General features: G+C 45.7%; 1 protein-coding gene across 3 annotated transcripts in view; it reads left to right on the forward strand.

The window, feature by feature from the left end:
• Positions 1-7,348: 7,348 nt before the first annotated feature.
• Positions 7,349-19,655, forward strand: part of ZMYM2 (zinc finger MYM-type containing 2) — a 65,668-nt gene continuing 53,361 nt past the window's right edge. For 2 of the 3 annotated variants that reach the window (XM_038761493.1, XM_038761494.1), the window contains exons 1-2: positions 7,349-8,196; positions 10,716-11,001. In XM_038761493.1, coding sequence (XP_038617421.1) covers positions 7,350-8,196; positions 10,716-11,001 — 1,133 coding nt within the window. In that variant the 5' untranslated portion in view covers position 7,349. The remainder of the gene's footprint in view (positions 8,197-10,715; positions 11,002-19,655) is intronic. The other variant, XM_038761495.1, reaches the window with a different exon arrangement.

Genomic DNA, 19,655 nt, shown 5'->3' on the forward strand with positions numbered 1-19,655 from the left:
TCTGCTTTGTTTTCTTGTCTGTCTCCCCCCTTCTAGACTGTGAGCCCATTGTTGGGTACGGATTGTCTCCATTTGTTGCCGATTGTACTTTCCAAGCGCTTAGTACAGTGCTCTGCACACAGTAAGCACTTAATAAATATGATTGAATGAATGAATAATTGAAGTGATTGCACACCAAAGTGGTGATATTACTACTGTCATCATCATTATTATCATCATCATCAACAATAAAGTCACCCATGTCATCCTGGCCACTGGTAAAGAGTGAAAAGAAGTTGGGGTAAGGCAGTTCAGACTTGAGGTTTTATTGGGATGCTTGGACTGGGGACAGCTCTGGGTCAAGTTGGATTAAGTCACATCTGGCCGGGAGAACTAGTGGTGGGTCATACTGGTAGCTGCAGGGGAGGGTTCTTGCTCTGATGAGAGTGTTTTGGCACTGACACAAAGGTCCTTGCAGATATCCTCCTCCTTTGGAAGTTTGCAGTGAGTCATCTAAATGGCCCTGGATGCCACCTGCCAATTCCTTGACAAAAGTTTCTACTCTTAACAGGCATTACTGAGTATTGCAGCACATGGTACCATGTGTAGTAGCAAACCTGAGAATCCCCTTCAAATATCACTGTCAATGATTCAGCCTTAAAATAGCCAAAGATGAGAGAACATAGTTCAGATTCAGGGGGAAACAACATTAAATGAATAAAAGAACCAGCATGGCCTAGTGGAAAGAGCCTAGGCGTAGGAGTCAGCTCTTGGGCAAATGACCCCTCTGGACATGTTTCCTCATCTGCAAAATGAGGATTACATCCTCCTTCTCCCTACTTAGACTGGCGTGGAACGGGGACTGTGTCCAACCCAATTACCTTATATCTATCCCAGTGTTTAGTACAGTGCTTTGCACATAGTAAGTGCATAACAAAAACCATAATTAATTTTGAGAAAAACAATTTGGGGTGAGACAGCAGCTATGGTGGCTAATTTCTAGGAAACTTGTTTACTTAGGAAAGCAACACGGTGAGTGGCTAGACCACAGGCCTGAGAGTCAGAAGGTCATGGATTCTAATCCCTACCCTGCAATTTGTTTCCTTTGTGACCTTGGGGAATTCACTTAACTTCTGTGGGACTCAGTTACCTCATCTGTAAAATGGGGATTGAGATAGTGAGCCCCACATGAGAGAGGGGACTGTGTTCAACCCAATTTGCTTATATCCACCCCAGCACTTGGTACAGTGCCTGACACATAGTAAATGCTTAATAAATACCATAATTACTATTATTAATTATTATTGAGGATAGCATTGGGCTAAGAGTCAGAGTCAAGTCCAGAGGGATCGATTTGGATGGTTTCTGGCCCATATGAGGCTCACCATTAAAAAAGTGTGGGAACAGTAGCCACTCGCAACAAGAAATATGGGGTCAATTCAGCCAAATCCTCCAGTCAGTAGCCTTGAAATTGGCATTGCTGCTGGGAGAAGATGGTCCTCAGTGTTCCCTTGGCCAGACTTGGACCGCCCCTCCCTCCCCCACAAATTCCGGGCCCATTCTCATGCTGGCAAAGTAGGCCTCTGCCTGCATGCTCTCCAAGCAGGCGAGTCTTATGAGAAACAGCATGGTGTAATGGATAAAGCACAGGACTGAGAGTCAGAAGGTTATGTGTTCTAATCCCAGCTTCGCCACTTGTCTGCTGTGTGACCTTGGGCAAGGCACTTCACTGTGCCTGAGTTACCTCATCTGTAAAATGGGGATTGAGACTATGAACCCCATGTGGGACAACCTGAATACCTTGTATCTACTGGTATCTACCTTGTATCTACAGGAGAAGCAGCGTGGCTCAATGGAAAGAGCCCGGGCTTGGGAGTCAGAGGTCATGGGTTCAAATCCCTGCTCCGCCACTTGTCAGCTGTGTGACTGTGGGCAAGTCACCTAACTTCTCTGGGCCTCAGTTCCCTCATCTGTAAAATGGGGATTAAGACTGAGCCCCCTGTGGGACAACCTGATCACCTTGTAACCTCCCCAGCGCTTAGAACGGTGCTTTGCACATAGTAAGCGCTTAATAAATGCCATTATTATTATTATCACTGCAGGGCTTAGAACCATACCTGGCACATAGTAAGCGCTTAAATACCAGAATTATTATTGTTATTATTTCCCTTGCCCTGGGAGGGAGGCAGTCACTCCAGGCATCAGGAGGCTGGGTTACCTGAGCATGAAATTCCGCCAGGGGCCTGGTGGCTCCCTTAGTTTGTGGTTTGAAGCTGCTGAGAGTCATAAACGTGGGGCAGCATCGAATCGTCCCCTTGGGGAGAGATTTTCCATTTCTGCTCGTCCATCCAGGAAGAACAAGACCACAGAGCTTGTCTTGATCATTGAGTCATTTTTACTTTTTGGCCCCTAGCATACTTTGGGACTGTCATCATTCCAGTTTTAATTTGACTACTGCTTTTCATGGTATTTTGCAAACGGTGAAATGAACTGTGAAACTACCATGGCCGAGCGCTGTGTGAACGAACTTCAGAACATCTGGCTCTGCTGCTCTATTTGCACCATCTTCTTTGGTTTAAAAATGACTTTCTAAAGCAGTGGCTTTGAGAGAGCAATATCACTTCCATAGAAATTGTTGGCCTTGGTGGGTGGGCAAGGGGGTTGGTTCAGGTTATAGAGAAGCAGCGTTTGGGCAAGTCACTTCACTTCTCTGGGCCTCCGTTATCTCATCTGGAAAATGGGGATTGTCTGTGAGCCCCACATGGGACAACCTGAGTACCCTGTATCTACCCCAGTGCTTAGAATAGTGCTTGGCACATAGTACGAGCTTAAATACCAACATTAGTATTATTATTGGGAGGAGCATGGGCTTGGGAGTCAAGTCGTGGGTTCTAATTCCTACTCTGCCACTTGTCAGCTGTGTGACTTTGGGCAAGTCACTTAGCTTCTCTGTGTCTTAGTTATCTCATCTGTAAAATGGGGATCAAGACTGTGAACCCCAAGTGGGACAACGGACAACTCTGTATCTATCCCAGCGCTTAGAACAGTGCTTGGCACACAGTAAGCACTTAAATACCATCATTATTATTATTATTATTCAGGCAGAGGGTAAGGGGACGGAGTTCATAGGGTATTTGGAGCCCATTTTGTTTCAAATTGAGATTGAGCTGCTGCTGCTTGCGCCCAGAAGATTGGAACCCATTTCTCTCCTCATTTGACTACAGTGCCAGAGGGTGGATTCCATTTGAGTGACCCGACTTGGAGCTTCTCTTTACCCCACAGAATGAAAAATACTGGCATCACAGTACTGTAATGGAGTGCGGGGAGGCTCCCCAGAATAAGCATTCCTCGGACCTCATGGAAGAGGCCCCTGCTGTTTCTCTTTCCTGAGCTCCACTCATCCGCTGTATGGTTTCCTGCACTGCTTTGTGCACCCAGTTCTCACTTTGTGTTTCGGCAGGAACACGCTAGGGAATTAGGGAACTTGTCTGAACACGGGAGTGTGTCATTGTGTCAGGGAAGAAATGTCTGTGCTTGCACCCCCAGCTTCAAAACAGATCAGTACTACAGCGTGCCCTCCCGTTTTCATGTGGGGTTTGTGAGAAGGCCACCCTGACAGTAGAAAGGAGAGTGATGTAGGTCGGAGGACCTTGGGACTCCTCTTCCCTTGTGGCCCATCACTGAGAACTGCAGGGACACCCGCTGAAACTGGAGTGTGGCTAAACTGAAGGGTGGGTTTTTGTTTTTTTAACTGGGTCTGATGAGTTGGCTATTCTTGCTTTGTCAGCAAGATTCAAATGTGAATTATTACTATTGTTCTATTTGTTTAGCGCTTAGCCTGTGTCAAGCACAGTTCTAAGTTAATCAGGTCGGACACAGTCCTTGTCCCATGTGTGGCTCACCAATCAAAGGAGGAGGGAGACTAGGCATTGAATCCCCATTTTAGAAATGAGGAAACTGAGGCATAGAAAAGTTATGTGATTTGCCCAAGGCCACACAACTGGCAGAGCTGGATTAGAACCCAGGTCCTCCTACTCCCAGGCCTGTTCTCTTTCCACTAGGCCATGCTGCTTCTCATAGTATTCTTATGAGGGATTAAAGTTAATTTGGACTGGATAGTGTTAGAAAGTTTTGTCTTGGAATTATATTTTGAATTTTAAATAAAATGTATACATGCCTTGGCTATAGGATACAGTGAAATATCAAAATCAAATAAATTATGTTTAAAGACTAGCCACATAAGGCCTTTAGTGAGAAACATCACTGCATGTATACTTTCCTATAACTTTTTCAAGTGTATGAGTTCAAAAACAAAACCTGTTCCTCGTTTGTATGCTTTAGTAGATCCCCACGGGACACAGATCCTGGGTGGAATCCAGCTTGAATTGTGGTCATATTATGTTTACCATTTGTTTTTCACACCCGGGTCTTTCAGCTGTTCTATTGTGACAGTTGTATTCTTTGGAGAGGAAAGAAATCTGCAGTTTTACAAGACATTTTGAGGCTTTCCAAAGACTGTCTATTCCATTGACACAGTTGAAATTGTCCTTTGCTGCCTGCTTTTTGCAGCCCTGGATGTCTTTGATTGTTTCTTTTAATTTCACAATCGTCCTGAAACCTGGGCAGGATGTTGCGGGCCATGGGGAAGCATGGGACTCTAGATTGCCATATATCGGGGTCCCTCTGGTATCTCTCAGTCACCTACCCTATACTACATTACTAAAGTTTTGATAGCATTATACTAGTCATGAAAAGGAGAAAGAAACTCCAAGAATATTTTAAAATTGGCTTTAAAAACACCTTATCTTAAAACACCACGTTGATTGGTTCTTGTTTAAGTCAATTTTTATTGATTACCACCAAAATACTATCCAGACTGATCCAAAGCCAAGGTAAATGGCATGATAAGTGATGGTGTTTGACAGAGAAGGGCACTGAAGAGTGAAAGTTTAAGTCCCAGAGTGTTTCACTTCTGAAGACTGAGAAACACTTAACTGACATAGTCTCATTAGCAGGTAGGTGTTCAGAGAGAAGGTGTGTAGCAAATCCATCCCCACACTGGGGGAAATGAAACAGGCTGTGACTGACCCAAGCTCAGGGCAGTGTTGGGAATACCATCCTGGTCTTCTGACTCATAGGTCAGTCTCTGAGATCAGTGTCTTTCAAAATGGGTGTTGAGTAAGATTTGCATGTTGGTAACAGATCCTAAGACTCTGAGCAGTGCCATATTGAGTGATGCTAGCCAGGATACTCCAGAGGCGAGTAAGGGACATGCCAGATGTGCCTGCTTCTCATGCCCTCCAATATGTGTATGCACAAGCATAGAAAGTAGGTCCTAGAAGAACCAGGAACCTTCTTTAAAGGTCCATCTAATCAGTCATATTTATTGAGCGCTTACTGTGTACAGAACACTGTATTAAGTGCTTGGGCGAGTATAACAGAGCTGGTTGACAAGTTCTCCGTCCACAGTGAGCTTACAGTCTAGAGGGGCGGTGTCTCTTCCCCTCCCAGTTTGCTGCAGTCTTGAAGAGGCAAGACCCCAGGCCTGTCATCATACACTTTTAGGCATCTATTTAATCATTGTCATTATTATTATTCTACTTAAACACTTACTATGAGCAGAGCACTGCACCAAGCTCTGGGGTAGATGAGATAATCAAGTTAGACATAGTCCCCTGCCCAACATGGGACTCACAGACTGCAGTAGTAGGAGGGAGTAGGATCTTCTCCCCATTTTACAGATGAGGAAACTGAGGCACAGATAAATTGTGACTTGCCCCCAGGTCACACAGCAGATAAGTGGCAGAGCCATGATAAGAACTCAGATCCTTTGACTCCCAGCCCATGCTTTTTCCACTCAGCCATGGTGCTTCTCACACAGGATTTAAAAAAAAAAAAAAAAAGGCCTAATCCCATTGGGATATTGGCATAGGGCAGCTTTCTTTCCTACTATCAGGACTACCTCCTGCAGGATTCGCCTCCCCTATCACCTTTCCTGTCTCTAAATACTCTGGCCCTTCTGCCTCAATCAGTCAGTTGGTATTTATTGAGCACTTAACCTTGCGCAGAGCACTGTACTAAGCACTCGAGAGTACAATACAATCTGACACATTCCCTGTCCATAACGAGCTCACACTTTAGAGGAGACAGTCATTAATATAAATAAACTATGAATATGTACATAAATTCTGTGGGGCTTGGAGGGGAGAATGAATAAAGGGAGCATGTCAGGGCGACGCAAAAGGGAGTGGGAAAAGAGGAAAGCGGGACTCAGTAAGGGAAGGCCTCTTGGAGATGTGCCTCCTGTACGGCTTTGAAACAGGGGAGAGTAATTTTTAGATAAGAAGAGTGAGGGCATTCCAGGCCAGAGGTGGGTCATGGGCAAGAGGATGGAGGCGAGACAGATGAGATTGAGGTACAGTGAGTAAGTTGGCATTAAAGGAGCAAAGTGTGCCAGCTGGGTTGTAGTAAGAGAGCAGCAAGGTAAGGTAGGAGGGGGCAAAGTGATTGAGTGCTTTAAAGCTGAGAAGGAGTTTGATGTAGAGGTGGATGGGCAGATGGCCAACCACTGGAGATTCTTGACAAGTGTGGAAAATATGGCCTGAACATTTTTGTACAAAAGTGACCCAGGCTGCAGAGAGAAGTATAGACTACAATGGGGAGAGACAGGAGGCTGGGTGGTCAGCAGTGAGGCTGGTACAATAATCAAGGTGGGATAGGATAAGTGATTGGATTAATGTAGTAGCAGTTTGGATGGAGAGGCAAGGGCTGATTTTAGCTATGTTGCAGAAGTTGAGCCGACAGGATTTAGTGATGGATCGAATATGCGTGTTGAAAGAGAGAAAGGAATCAAGGATAATGCCGAGGTTACAAGCTTGTGAGGCAGGAAGGATGTTTTCTACAGTGACGGGAAAGTCAGGGGAAGGACAGGGTTTGGATGGGAAGATAAGGAGTTCTGTTTTTAATGTGTTAAGTTTGAGGTGACAGCAGGACCCCCCAGCACGGTTATTACTAGTGGAGCCCCAGGTTTGCGTGCCCACAGGCTGTGGAACTATGCTCTTCTAGTCCTAAGGTGGCCACCTCTCCCACCCTCCTGGGAAAGAGGCCCTGAGCTAGCAGGGACTCTGGTTCCTTACAAGGAGAAATAGGGACTGATCAGCACAGCTTCATATCTGGTAAAGTCAACTTTAAGCAACAATTTCATGGATGTAAAAGAAAATTGATTAGAAATTTAGTTTGTTTTTTTTTTGTATCTCAGGAAGGGATAGTACAAGTTCATAAAATTTTTGCCCTTGAGCTAATATTGTTTCAGATTGATGTTCTTTCTCTCTCTTCTCTCCCTCCCTCCCCCCCCAAACAGGTCATCTGGCATGGACACAGGTTCCGTGGGAGGATTAGACCTGACAGAACAGACTCCTGTTTTATTAGGGACGACAGCCATGGCGACTAGTCTCTCGAATGTAGGGAATTCATTTGGAGGTCCAGCTAATTCTTTAGTTCCCAGACCCAATAAATTTCAGAACTCATCAATGGAAGATGACGATGACGTCGTTTTTATTGAACCTCTCCAACCTCCACCAACTTCCGCCCCTGCTCTGGCTGATCAAAGAAACGTGACTTTTACTTCAGCAAAAAATGAAGAGCTACAAGGAAACGATTCCAAAATGCTTCCTTCCTCAAAAGATTTGTCTTCTCAGAAGGGAAGTATAAGTGAGACTATTATCATTGATGATGAAGAGGACATTGAAACAAATCAAGGGCCAGAGAAAAATGCTTCCAGTTTTACTGAGCGGAGACTTCCTGAGGCAAAAAACAGAGCCAATGATTTGGATTTCTCAGCTTCCAGTTTTTCAAGAAGCAAGGTAAATGCAGGAATGGGTAATAGTGGTATCACCACAGAACCAGACTCTGAAATTCAGATTGCTAATGTTACCACGTTAGAGACAGGTATAAGCTCTGTGAATGATGGCCAATTAGAAAACTCTGATGGGCGTGATATGAACTTAATGATTACACATGTAACATCACTGCAGAATGCCAACATGGGAGATGTGTCTAACGGACTGCAGTCAAGTAATTTTGGTGTTAATATACAAACGTACACCCCATCTTTAACTTCACAGACCAAGACTGGAGTAGGACCTTTTAATCCTGGTAGAATGAATGTGGCAGGAGACGTTTTTCAGAATGGAGAATCTGCAACTCACCATAATCCTGGTAAGCAGTAACTTTTCAAAGGCCTGTTATTCATTTTACTTACTTTCCCAGAGATTCCATAGATCATGGTTTTTTGTTTGGTCTTTCCCAGTTTTTAAACTGATGGATTGGTACTAGGTAGGGTGTGGGTGTTGGGGGGTGTGTGCGTGTGCATGCATCTGTCCCCAAAGTTATTTGGCTAGCAAATTAATACTGAGGTGAGCTTGGCCTCGGACCCTGGCGGAGTTTCCTTCATCACCTGCTAACTTGGGTTGAGTAAGGCCGGAGACTTTCTGTGCAGGTAGGTGTTCTCCCCGCCCCAACTAGGCTCTCCATAGACTATATGTTGAGAAGTACTGGGACCTTGCTACTGTCCAGTGAAGTGGCTGGAGTCCAGTTATGGTGACAATACTTGAGGTCAGGGGTTCAAATCCCTGCTCTGCCAATTGTCAGCTGTATGACTTTGGGCAAGTCACTTAACTTCTCAGTTACCTCATCTGTAAAATGGGGATTAAGACTGTGAGCCCCCTGTGGGACAACCTGATCACCTCGTAACCTCCCCAGCGCTTTGAACAGTGCTGTGCACATAGTAAACACTTTATAAATGCCATCATTATTATTATTATTATCCTGGTTGGCTCCCTGTGGCCTTTTTGCCCCCCTCTTTGAGAGTGGGGGGGAGAGGGAGGGTCGCACATTGCTTTGATGGAATGCAGTTTCGACTTCCAATTGCCTAATTATTGTATTGAGGGAAAGCAAATGTTTCATCCTCTTCAGACAGAAATGCTTCTGTGTGTCATTTCAGTCACCAGGAGAACAAACACAAGAAAACCAAAGTTCAGAAATGTCAAAAATCAGATCTAACCAAAAGGGGGCTTTGTTTCCTCAAACTTTTTAAGAGTGGCAAAACTCCAGTCCTTGTCCAAGATAGCTGCATACCAGGTTTTGAAAAGGTAGATTCTTATCACATGAATGCAGTGATTAATTAGGGTTTCAAACGGCTTAAGTGATATGAAATCATTGCCTCAGCTATCAAGCAGTCACATTTATTGTGTACTTACTATGTGCAGAGCATGATTTAAGAGCTTGGGAGAGTGCAGTACAACAGAGTTAAAAGTCATGTTCCCTGCCCACAAGGAGAGAACATTTTAAAGGGGGAGCCAATGTGTTAATCATTAGTATCATAGTAAAACAGGGATGGAAACTTTTTAAAAAGTAGCTATGAAAAATGTCCCTTTAGCCATGCTATTGGGCAGGGGTTAATGCCCTGTTCTCTTTAAAAATACTTAAATGTTGCCTCTCTGAATACAACTGCGAGTGAGGAATTTGGGGGATGGAAGCCATGTGGAAATAGCCAGGCTACCCTCACCGGATAATCAGCCCTGACACTGGATTGCATCTTTGTAAACTCTTACTCCATGTTGGTTCTCAGCAACGCTGAGAGTTCTGCAGGGTTTTCAGATATTGTCTTTGCGTGAATGTGTGGTAAGAAAAAAAATTCAATATAGCCTTTTGAGAGCCTTCGTTCCCACCTGTAAATTTTTGTTGGGCTAGATAGACTTAGATTGCAGCTGCCCCACAAGAAGACCCTGAGGGTCACTGGTCGGACAGCTGTCAGCCCAGTTTCCTTGGTGGTGAGGTGTGGGTCCTGCAGAGCTAGTTAGGTTGCTACTTTTAAACAGTTTTTTGGCTTGGTGTGTGAGTTTGCTCCCGGCTGGATTCGGTTTGCCGAGTCTTCTTCTCCTTTGTCTTCCTCAAATGCTTGTGTTTTGACTACATTTCACAATTGGTCAGAGTCAGTGTTTAGATGTGAGTGAATTGGCTAAATTTGGGCAAGACAGATTACATTTTGGAAAAAGGATGGGTAACGGGGAGTAACTTCCAACTGAAATTAAATCCCCCAAAACCCTGTGTCTAGGGGAGTGAGAGACCATGGCCGTGGGTTTCCTCTCTGGTGTTGATTGGAGGAAGCCCAGTTGGCCTGACACCATACAAGTGATCTAATGTGAGATGACTCTGTTTGGCTCCCTGGTGACTTTTGAGGGGTTAGGATCTCTTCCCTTCACATCTGGAGCTGGGAAAAGTGGAAGATGCCGAGTGCCTAGTGTTTGAGAGAACAGTAGGGGAGCAGGCACTTTAAATAGCAAATTTCACACCAGATAGAAAGCCTATAAGGCTGATGCAGTGTTCATCCTTTAATTTGGCAGTGAGAAGAGCCCTGTCTTCTTGATCAGTTTTTTTCATGTTTTCTAAGTGCTTAGCACAGTGCTCTGCACACAGTAAGCGCTCAATAAATACAATTGAATGAATGAGTGCCTTGCTCAATGCTGAGGGGCAAGACAGGATCACCAGTATTGAGGCTGCAGATAAAAATGTTTTTAAGTGTCTCTAAAAGTGGTTTTAATTTAAACCATTGAAAACTGTGGACTTTTTCAAAATGTTATTTCTGGTTAACCCCCCCAACATTTAACAGGTATTTGTATAGCATGTTTGGGTGAAGAACTGTTAAGTTACTCTTTCATTTCCATTGTGTCTTTAAGATTCCTGGATATCCCAGTCGGCTTCATTTCCTCGAAATCAGAAGCAGCCAGGGGTGGATACTTTGTCCCCAGTGGCCTCCCTTCCCAAACAGATTTTCCAGCCTTCTGCACAGCAGCAACCCACTAAACCAGTTAAAGTTACTTGTGCAAACTGCAAAAAACCTTTGCAGAAAGGACAGACTGCATATCAGCGAAAAGGATCAGCTCACCTCTTTTGTTCCACTACCTGCCTTTCCTCCTTCTCACACAAGCCTGCTCCAAAGAAACTCTGCGTCATGTGCAAAAAGTAAGGACTGTTTTAACACGCCTGGTTTTCAACCAAACACATAAATGAGTACCAAAGACAGAGAAATTTTAGAAATTGCACAGTATTTGTATTTGAGAGAGTTTGCCTTAATACTAATCCTCTACTTTGGACACAGTGAATACTGTCATTAGTTGTGAAAATTTGAGATGACTTCCAAGACTGTACCTTAAAGTTGGGAGTTTACATTTTTAGGGCTTATGAATTTTCATGGTATTCTGTAAATATCGTTATACAAAGCATATTGTCGGTCACATTACTGTGTATTTTCTCTAGACAGTCTCCCTCCCTTGCTCCTAGTCTTTTTTTCTTCCTGAAAATTCTCTCCTGGGCTTTTGCAGAAGGAACCAACCCTTTCTGCTCCCCTAGTACTCCCCACTCTGTGGATGGAGGTCGGGGAGGAGCATCCTTCTCTCCTCCAGTGCCCCAATTTCCTCCTGCCCTGCCTCACGCAGAGCAGTCACTCCTTAGCTGAGGTGGATGGGAAGGAAGGTGCGTCATAATTCTCCTTTGAGACTTCTTGGGGCTAATCTGAAAAGGCTCCCATGAGGAAGTGGGCCCAGAACTGTCACTTAAGAGGGAAAGAAGGCAGGGGGTTTGGAGGCAGGACATTTCCCCAATATGAGATGGTTGGGGTCAAGGCATTAGAGGTGGAATATTTCCCCTGCAAGGACCTCAAGGAAGTAAACTTCCCTGGAATTGTGGGATCCAGCTGGAGGTGAGAGCAGAAGGATATGGTAGGGCCAGCTGATGGAAAATTTTAAAGACAGAGGCTCGCCAAAGTGTTGCGGGAAGGTTCGGTAGGGTCGTGGACCCCCAAGTGCTCTGGGGTGAAGCCATAGGCTTGGAATGTGACCTGAGCTGGAATGCATGGAATGTATAGGTGGAGTTTCCGGAGTGGGTAGGAGGCTGGTGGGTGGAGTCTTCCAGCCACAAAGACTTCTGGGGTGAATCGACACGGAGGAATTGATGGCAGGGCTAGTGGTTTGGGCAGGGCCACTCGCACTTCTCTCCTCCCGGCAAGTAAATGTTGCTACGGAGACACAGAGTACAATGAATGAGGAGGCAGGCAGCCTATTGGGATGGCTTTGCCAAGGCCTCTTATATGCAGGACCCGTTGTTGGCCGGAGCGCTCAACAGCACTTGCCTGTGCGGGCCACCCCCTGCTCGGAGCCAGATGTCTAGGTTTGAGAGAACCCAGATCTGCCAGGAGTTGGGCTGGGGATTTGCAGTCAAAGACCTAGAGGAGTGGTTGGTTTTCAGCAGTTTTGGAGAAAAGAGGCATCTGGGGATCAGCTGACTGGCTGGCTGACAATCAGCCTAACAAAATTTAGTGTGCCAACAAATATTTTCCCCTAGGAGAACTCTCTAGCGGAAACAGGTACTGAAGCTACTTTCCAGGTGGCCCTGAACCAAGGTGTAACTGCTTCCTCATTTATATGAGGGGAAAAAATGGTGACCTATAAAGATGTGAGAAAATCTAGTACCATGATAATGTGCATGCTGCAGTGCTTATTAGCCAGGTGAAAAAGAGGATGAGGGGAGTACCACATGGATGTTCCTCACTGTCCAGATGTCTGCAGACCAAATCAATCAATCGTATTTATTGAGCGCTTACTGTGTGCAGAGCACTGTACTAAGCGCTTGGGAAGTACAGGTTGGCAACATATAGAGTCGGTCCCTATGGCTGGAAGCAATAATAGTTTTGATGTTTAGTGCTTACTGTGTGCTGAGTACTGTGCTAAATACTGGGGTGGATATCGGATAATCCGGCCAGACACAGTCCTGGTCCCACAGAGGGTCCGTGGTCCAAAAGCAGGTGATGAAGAGTTTGTTCTGTGTTCCCTCATGATGAGGACTGGAAACGAGGCAGGCAAAGAAAACCCGGGTAACTAGTAACTTGGGGTGTCTTGGTTTCAGGACTGGATTCATTCAGACCTGAGGTGGAAAGCAAGTGGGAATGGAAGCCGATTTTACTCTACTTGGGCTCAGGATTAGAGGAAGGGGTGGCGACCCAGTGGAAAAAGTGGTTTCTGTTAACGAGAGGCTGCAGTGAGGCACCAGGGCCTTGGAAAGCACTTCAGAGTTGCTTGCCACACTGCAACCCTGGGAGAGGCATTCGTGGGGAGAACAGGGAAGGGAGCTGGTGTGGGCTAGGTGAGTACCTGCAGTGGGGCATCTTTTCCAAGACGGAGCTAGAAATTCTAAGGACCACAGTTGGGGATGCTGTCAGTGGAGGGGTGGTTGCATTGAGGTAGCAGAGGAGGCTGACAGTTAGGGCTGATGGCTACACGGGTCAAGGGTCAAGACTGTGACTGGAAAGTAGATGTGAATTTTGGAAAGTAGGTGTGAATTTTGAGCAGCTACATAGTTTACAAGGAACCAAGGATGTTCAGGGAATTGATATCATTTTCCTTTTTTAAGCTCTAAGATCTTTGTCAGCTCTATTGTAAAATTGTACTTGGCCTATATTTTCCTCATATTCCTATTTTCAATGACTTTTTTCTTTTGTCCATACTAAATGATGTTTCTCCTCCTGTGATGAAATTGGAAAGTTTCGAAGTAAATTTCAACAGTTTCGGTTTCAAAAACACAGTCATCCTTCTGTATGATTTCTCAGGGATATTTGCACAAAACACTGAGCAGTCAGTTGAAATAGCTTTCCCCATTTAATAGTCTTCTACCACATTTACCCTGTTAAGTTAGACTAATAAGACTAATTAAAGGATTTATTTCACACTGTGCCAAGCACTGCTCCACACTGGGGTAGAGTCAAGACAACCAGATCTGTCACAGTTCCTCTCCCACCAGAAGGTGGAGGGAAGAAGGGTGGGACAAGTTTGTCCCCACTATTATACAGATAGTATAATATATTAGATATAAGATATTATACAGATAGGAAAACCAGGGCACAGAGAGAGAGAGAGAATGCCCAACCCAAAGCACCCAGAAGCCAGTGACAGCACCAGGACTAGACTCTGGGTCTCCTGACTCCCAGGTGTACTCTTTCCAAGTAAGCTGTGCTGTCAGTTTTTGTTTGGCAGTGTCTACCAAAAGGTTTGACCTCACTGAATCCCAGAAAAGTCTTAAGAGATTAATAAATGTAAACCATTAAGCAAAGCCTAAGCACTAACTCCCGCTACCACGGTTCAGATTCGAGGCTGAATTCAGACCATGGATCTGCCAGGTTGTATAAGAACATGAGACTGAGGGGCATAACTCACAGCACTGGTGTATTTTCTGAAATGAGTTTTTTCATGTTCTGCCGAGTCCTGAGATTGAGATACGGAGGTATAGATAATAATAATAATAATAATAATGGCATTTATTAAGCGCTTACTATGTGCAGAGCACTGTACTAAGCGCTGGGGAATTTACAAGGTGATCAGGTTGCCCCATGTGGGGCTCACAGTCTTAATCCCCATTTTACAGATGAGGTAACTGAGGTCCAGAGAAGTTAAGTGACTTGCCCAAAGTCACACAGCTGATGAATGGCGGAGCCAGAATTTGAACCCATGACCTCTGACTCCAAAGCCCGGGCTCTTTCCACTGAGCCACGCTGCTTCTCTGTGTGCTTCTCACTTCTCTAAAGTGCCATGATCTTTTCACCAGGGCCTGGCAGGCTTGCCTTTACTGATCACTTTCCTGTTTCTTACGGGACAGGCACATCTTGTGATTGAGTCAAGCCTCACATCTTCCAGGTTCCTGTCCTTTGCCTCTCTAGGACTGTGGCATGGGAATCTCCTATTGGGAATGAGGGACAAGTCACAGACCTGAGACCCTGGGCAGAGAAATTGGTGATGGTGCTAGTAGTTTGCACAGCAGCACTCCCAGACTCTTCCCCTCCAGTCACGTTCCCAGTGGGATGTGGAGTGCAGCGAGTGAGGCATCAGGGAAGGGGCCGCCTTGTAATGACCCCATGAGCCCTGATACCTCAGCTCTTTAGAAATGTTTTCTGTTGGCTGTGGGGCCGGGTGGGCAGCCTGTCCTGGGGAAACAGTTGCCACATAGTAAAAATCACAGGCCTAGGAATCAAAGGACCTGCCTCCTTATCCTCTACTGCTTGCCTGCTGGGTGACCTTGAACAAGTCACTTCACTTCCCTGTGGCTCATTTTCCTTACCCTGTAAAATGGGAGTGAAATATGTCTCCCCTCCCCCTTAGACTGTGAGCCTGATGAGGGTCAGGGGCTGTACCCACCTGATTACCCTGGATCTACCCCAGTGCCTACTTAGCCCAGTGCTTTGCACAGAGCTGATCAGCGCTTAACAAGTAATAATAATAATAATGGTATTTGTTAAGCACTTACTATGTTTCAGACACTGTACTAAGCACTGGGGTGGATGCAAGCTTTCCATCACCTTGCCCCCTCCTACCTCACCTCCCTTATCTCCTTCTACAGCCCACCCTGCACACTCCACTCCTCTGCCGCTAACCTCCTCCTGTGCCTCCTTCTCGCCTGTCCTGCCTCTGGCCTGTAATGTCCTCCCTCCACACATCCGCACATTTTGCTGAATTGTACTTTCCAAGCGCTTAGTACAGTGCTCTGCACACAGTAAGCGCTCAATAAATACGATTGATTGATTGATCGATCCGCCTATATGTTGTCAACTTGTACTTCCCAAGTGCATAGTACAGTGCTGTGCGCACAGTAAGCACTCAGTAAATACGATTGAATGAATCTGCCAAGCTAGCTCTCTTCCTCCCTTCAAAGCCCTACTGAGAGCTCACCTCCTCCAGGAGGCCGTCCCAGACTGAGCCCCCCCTCCTTTTCCTCTGCTCTTCCTCCTCTCCCCATCACCCCCACTCCCTCCTCTGCCCTACCCCATTCCCCTCCTCACAGCACTTGTATATATTGGTATGTATTTATTACTCTATTTTATAATGATTTGTATATCACATTAGCGTGGCTCAATGGAAAGAGGTCGTGGGTTCAAACTCCAGCTTCGCCAGTTGTCAGCTGTGTGACTTTGGGCAAGTCACTTCACTTCTCTGGGCCTCAGTTCACTCATCTGTAAAATGGAGATTAAGACTGTGAGCCCCCATGGGACAACCTGATCACCTTGTAACCTCCCCAGCACTTAGAACAGTGCTTTGCACATAGTAAGCGCTTAATAAATGCCATCATCATCATCATATATCTATAATTCTATTTATCTATTTTGATGGTATTGACACCTACTTGTTGTTGTTCTAGGTTGTGAGCCCACTGTTGGGTAGGGACTGTCTCTGTTGCCAAGTTGTACTTTCCAAGCGCTTAGTACAGTGCTCTACACACAGTAAGTGCTCAATAAATAAGATTCAATGAATGAATGCAAGTAAATCGGGTTGGACACCATCCCTGTCCCACATGGGGCTCTCAGCATTAATCGCCCTTTTTCAGATGAGGTAACAGGCACAGAGAATTGAAGTGACTTGCCCAAGGTCACACAGCAGACAAGTGGCAGGACTGGGATTAGAACCCATGACCTTCTGTATCCACTACACCATGCTGCTTCCCAAATGCCACTGTTATAATTTTTATTGCAGCTCCTGCTCATACCTCTCATTACCTGCTGGCAATCTTGTAATAATTACCAATTTCAGGTGTTAGTGACTGGGCAGTGAGACTGATCCCTTGAGGTGTTTACAGAACCAGCTCCTCCTCACCCATCACAGATGTGGATGTCAGTTAGCGAATTCATTTGTTTTACATGTTTTTCAACCTCTTTAGAAATTTCTGTATTACAGTGCAATTTACCCTAACGATCATCCTCTAGGTAGTGTTGAATGTCAGGAATATTAAGTAGGAATTGTTAAGTACGAATCTTAGTATGAAGTGCTGGGGTTCAGAGGAATTATCCAGTGCCAAGTCTTCAGTTCTTACAATGTGATGTATTAAAATCGAAGTGGAATTAGATTTTCAAAATCTAATGAAGTGGTTTTTAAGAATTAAAAATCAATTTAGTAAATATGGGTCTTTATCCTCACAGGGATGGGGGATGTTAGATTTATGCCCCTCAAGTTGGAGGACCGGCTTTCTCTGCATCCTCTCTTCCAGTAATAAAAGTAATAGTAATATTATTTTTTTAAATGCTTCCTCTGTTCTGAGAGCTGGGGTAGATACAGGATAATCAAAACAGATGCAGTCCCTGTTCCCCATGGGGCTCGAGTCAAATAGGGAGGGAACACGAATATTCTTCCAATATTGTACATAAACTAATCATACTTGTTGAGTGTTTACTATGTGCAGAGCACTGTACCAAACACTTGGAAGAATTCACTATTAAGAGCTGGTATACGTGTTCCCTGCCCGCAAAGTGCTTACAGGCTAGAGGGCAAGAAGAAGTTGAATGACTTGCCCAAGGTCATCCATCAGGCAAGGGGTAGAACCGTGGTCCCCAGACACCCAGTCATGTGCCCTTTCCACTCCAGGGCAGCTGTTGGGCCTTTTCTTACCCCATTCATTCATTCAATCGTATTTATTGAGCACTTACTGTGTGCAGAGCACTGTACTAAACGCGTGGGAAGTACAAATTGGCAACATAGAGAGACGGTCCCTACCCAACAACGGGCTCACAGCCTTGAAGTGGGGAGGCAGCCAAACAAAATAAAATATTCCTGGCCGCAGGGCTGCCCCAGGAGAGTTCATACTGTAACCACACATCTTTTTTCCCCTCCCACCCACCGAGGGCCATGTATCACCAGTCCAGAGCCTTGTGTGTTCAGTGGCCTTGCTGTGTTAAAGAAAGTGATGCTCTGCTCCTCTCCTTTACTCCTTTCCCTAGTCCTCCACCCCCTCATTGTACAACTATGCCAGGACCCCTCCGACAGGCCTAACCCTTCACTGTTCACGTTTACGCCGTTCTTTCCCGGAAGCCCTGCCCAAGATCTTAAGGAATAGGAACACAGATCCCTTCAGAAGTGGCAGAGTTGATATTCCAAACCACGGCTGTCTTCATTATAGAGGCTTCCCCTGGTTCTGAACTTGAAACAATACATAAAAACTAGGCTACTCCCACGCAAATAAAATATCTCCTGCCCCCTGCACACACACACTTTCATTCATTCAGTTGTATTTGAGCACTTACTGTTTACAGAGCACTGTATAAAGCAATTGGGAGTGTACAATGTAACAATAAGCAGACATGCTGCCCGCCAACAACAAGCTTAAAGTCAGTATCAGACAGGCCCAACGTCACAGCAGCCTTGGTCTTTGGGTGGGCACACGATATCAGACAGACACAATGTTGCCGTGGCCCTGCTTCCTGGAGGCTCACAGCTTCCCGCAGACACAGAATACGATGGCTGTGCCTTCGGGGGGGGGGCTCACTATCAGAGAGGCACAGGGGTCTGAGGCATGAAGCCAGCCCCTTTTTACTGGCCCTTATATTTTTATTGTGCATCCTGGCACTCGGCCCATGAAGACCTAAATGGGTACAGTCAAAACTGGGATTCGTGGCATGGAGATAGTTCCACGTTTTTCCAGCACCCATGTAATGATTGTTCTTTTTGGTGCCCGGGCCGTGAAGACTCAAATGGGAAGACTCAGATCTGGAGATCACGGCATTAAGCCAGTACTCACTTTTGCAACCACTCATATTGGTAATTACTCTTCCCAGCATTTGAGCCACAAAGACCTGGGTTTTTTTGTTTATGTATCTGTTAAATACTTACTGTGTTTCAGGCACCCTATTAAGCGTTAGGGTTGATACGAGCTGATTGGATTATGTCCAACCTGAGAAGTAGCAGGGCGTAGTGGAGAAGCAGCATGGCATAATGGATAAAGCACGGGCCTGAGAGTCAGAAGGTCATGGGTTCTAATCTCTGCTCTGCTGCTTGTCTGCTGTGTGACCTTGGGAAAGTTGCTTCACTTCTCTGGGCCTCAGTTACCTCATCTGTAAAATGGGGGTTGAAACTATGAGCCCCATGTGGAACAAGGACTGTGCCCAACCCGATTTGCTTATATCCACCCCAGTGCTTAGTACAGTGCCTGGAACATAGTAAGTGCTTAACAAACACCACAATTATTACCTTGTATCTACCCCGGCTCTTAAAATGGTGCTTGACATATACAGTTATTATCAGTTCATGTCCCACATGGGACTCCCAATCTCAACTCCCATTTTACAGATGAGGTAACAGAGGCACAGAAAATTGAAGCGACTCGCCCAAGGTCACACAGCAGAGAAGCTCTTCTAACGCCCATGTCCGTCTTCTATCCATTAGGCCATGCTGCTTCTCATGGTTAGAGAAGACAGTGTACCAACCCTCCAGATAGTGGGAGCGGGACAGACAGATGTACAGACAACGAGCGTGCACCACTTGACACGCATCCCACAAGCCCCGGGCATCCGTCAGTAAGGTATCCTCGGTCCTAGCCCTTCAGGACCCCCAACCCCAGGTCCAGCAATCACCCCAAAGCCAGGTCTGACTTTCTTCTAGACCAAGGCCATCTGATCCCAAAACCTTCCCCGAACCAACTTCCACATGCCCCCAACTCCAAACTAGCAAGGGCAGCTCTCAGCCTCCAGCCCCTTCCTCCTGAGACACTCCCCAAGCCTGAAACCAACAAAACAATCAGCACAAGTATCTCCCCACATTCCCTCCCCAATTTCCCAAACCCTCCCCTACCTAGGCAATGCACAATATACACAT

This window comes from Tachyglossus aculeatus, chromosome 20 (assembly GCF_015852505.1).
Source record: "Tachyglossus aculeatus isolate mTacAcu1 chromosome 20, mTacAcu1.pri, whole genome shotgun sequence".
Classification (NCBI taxonomy): Eukaryota; Metazoa; Chordata; class Mammalia; order Monotremata; family Tachyglossidae; genus Tachyglossus; species Tachyglossus aculeatus.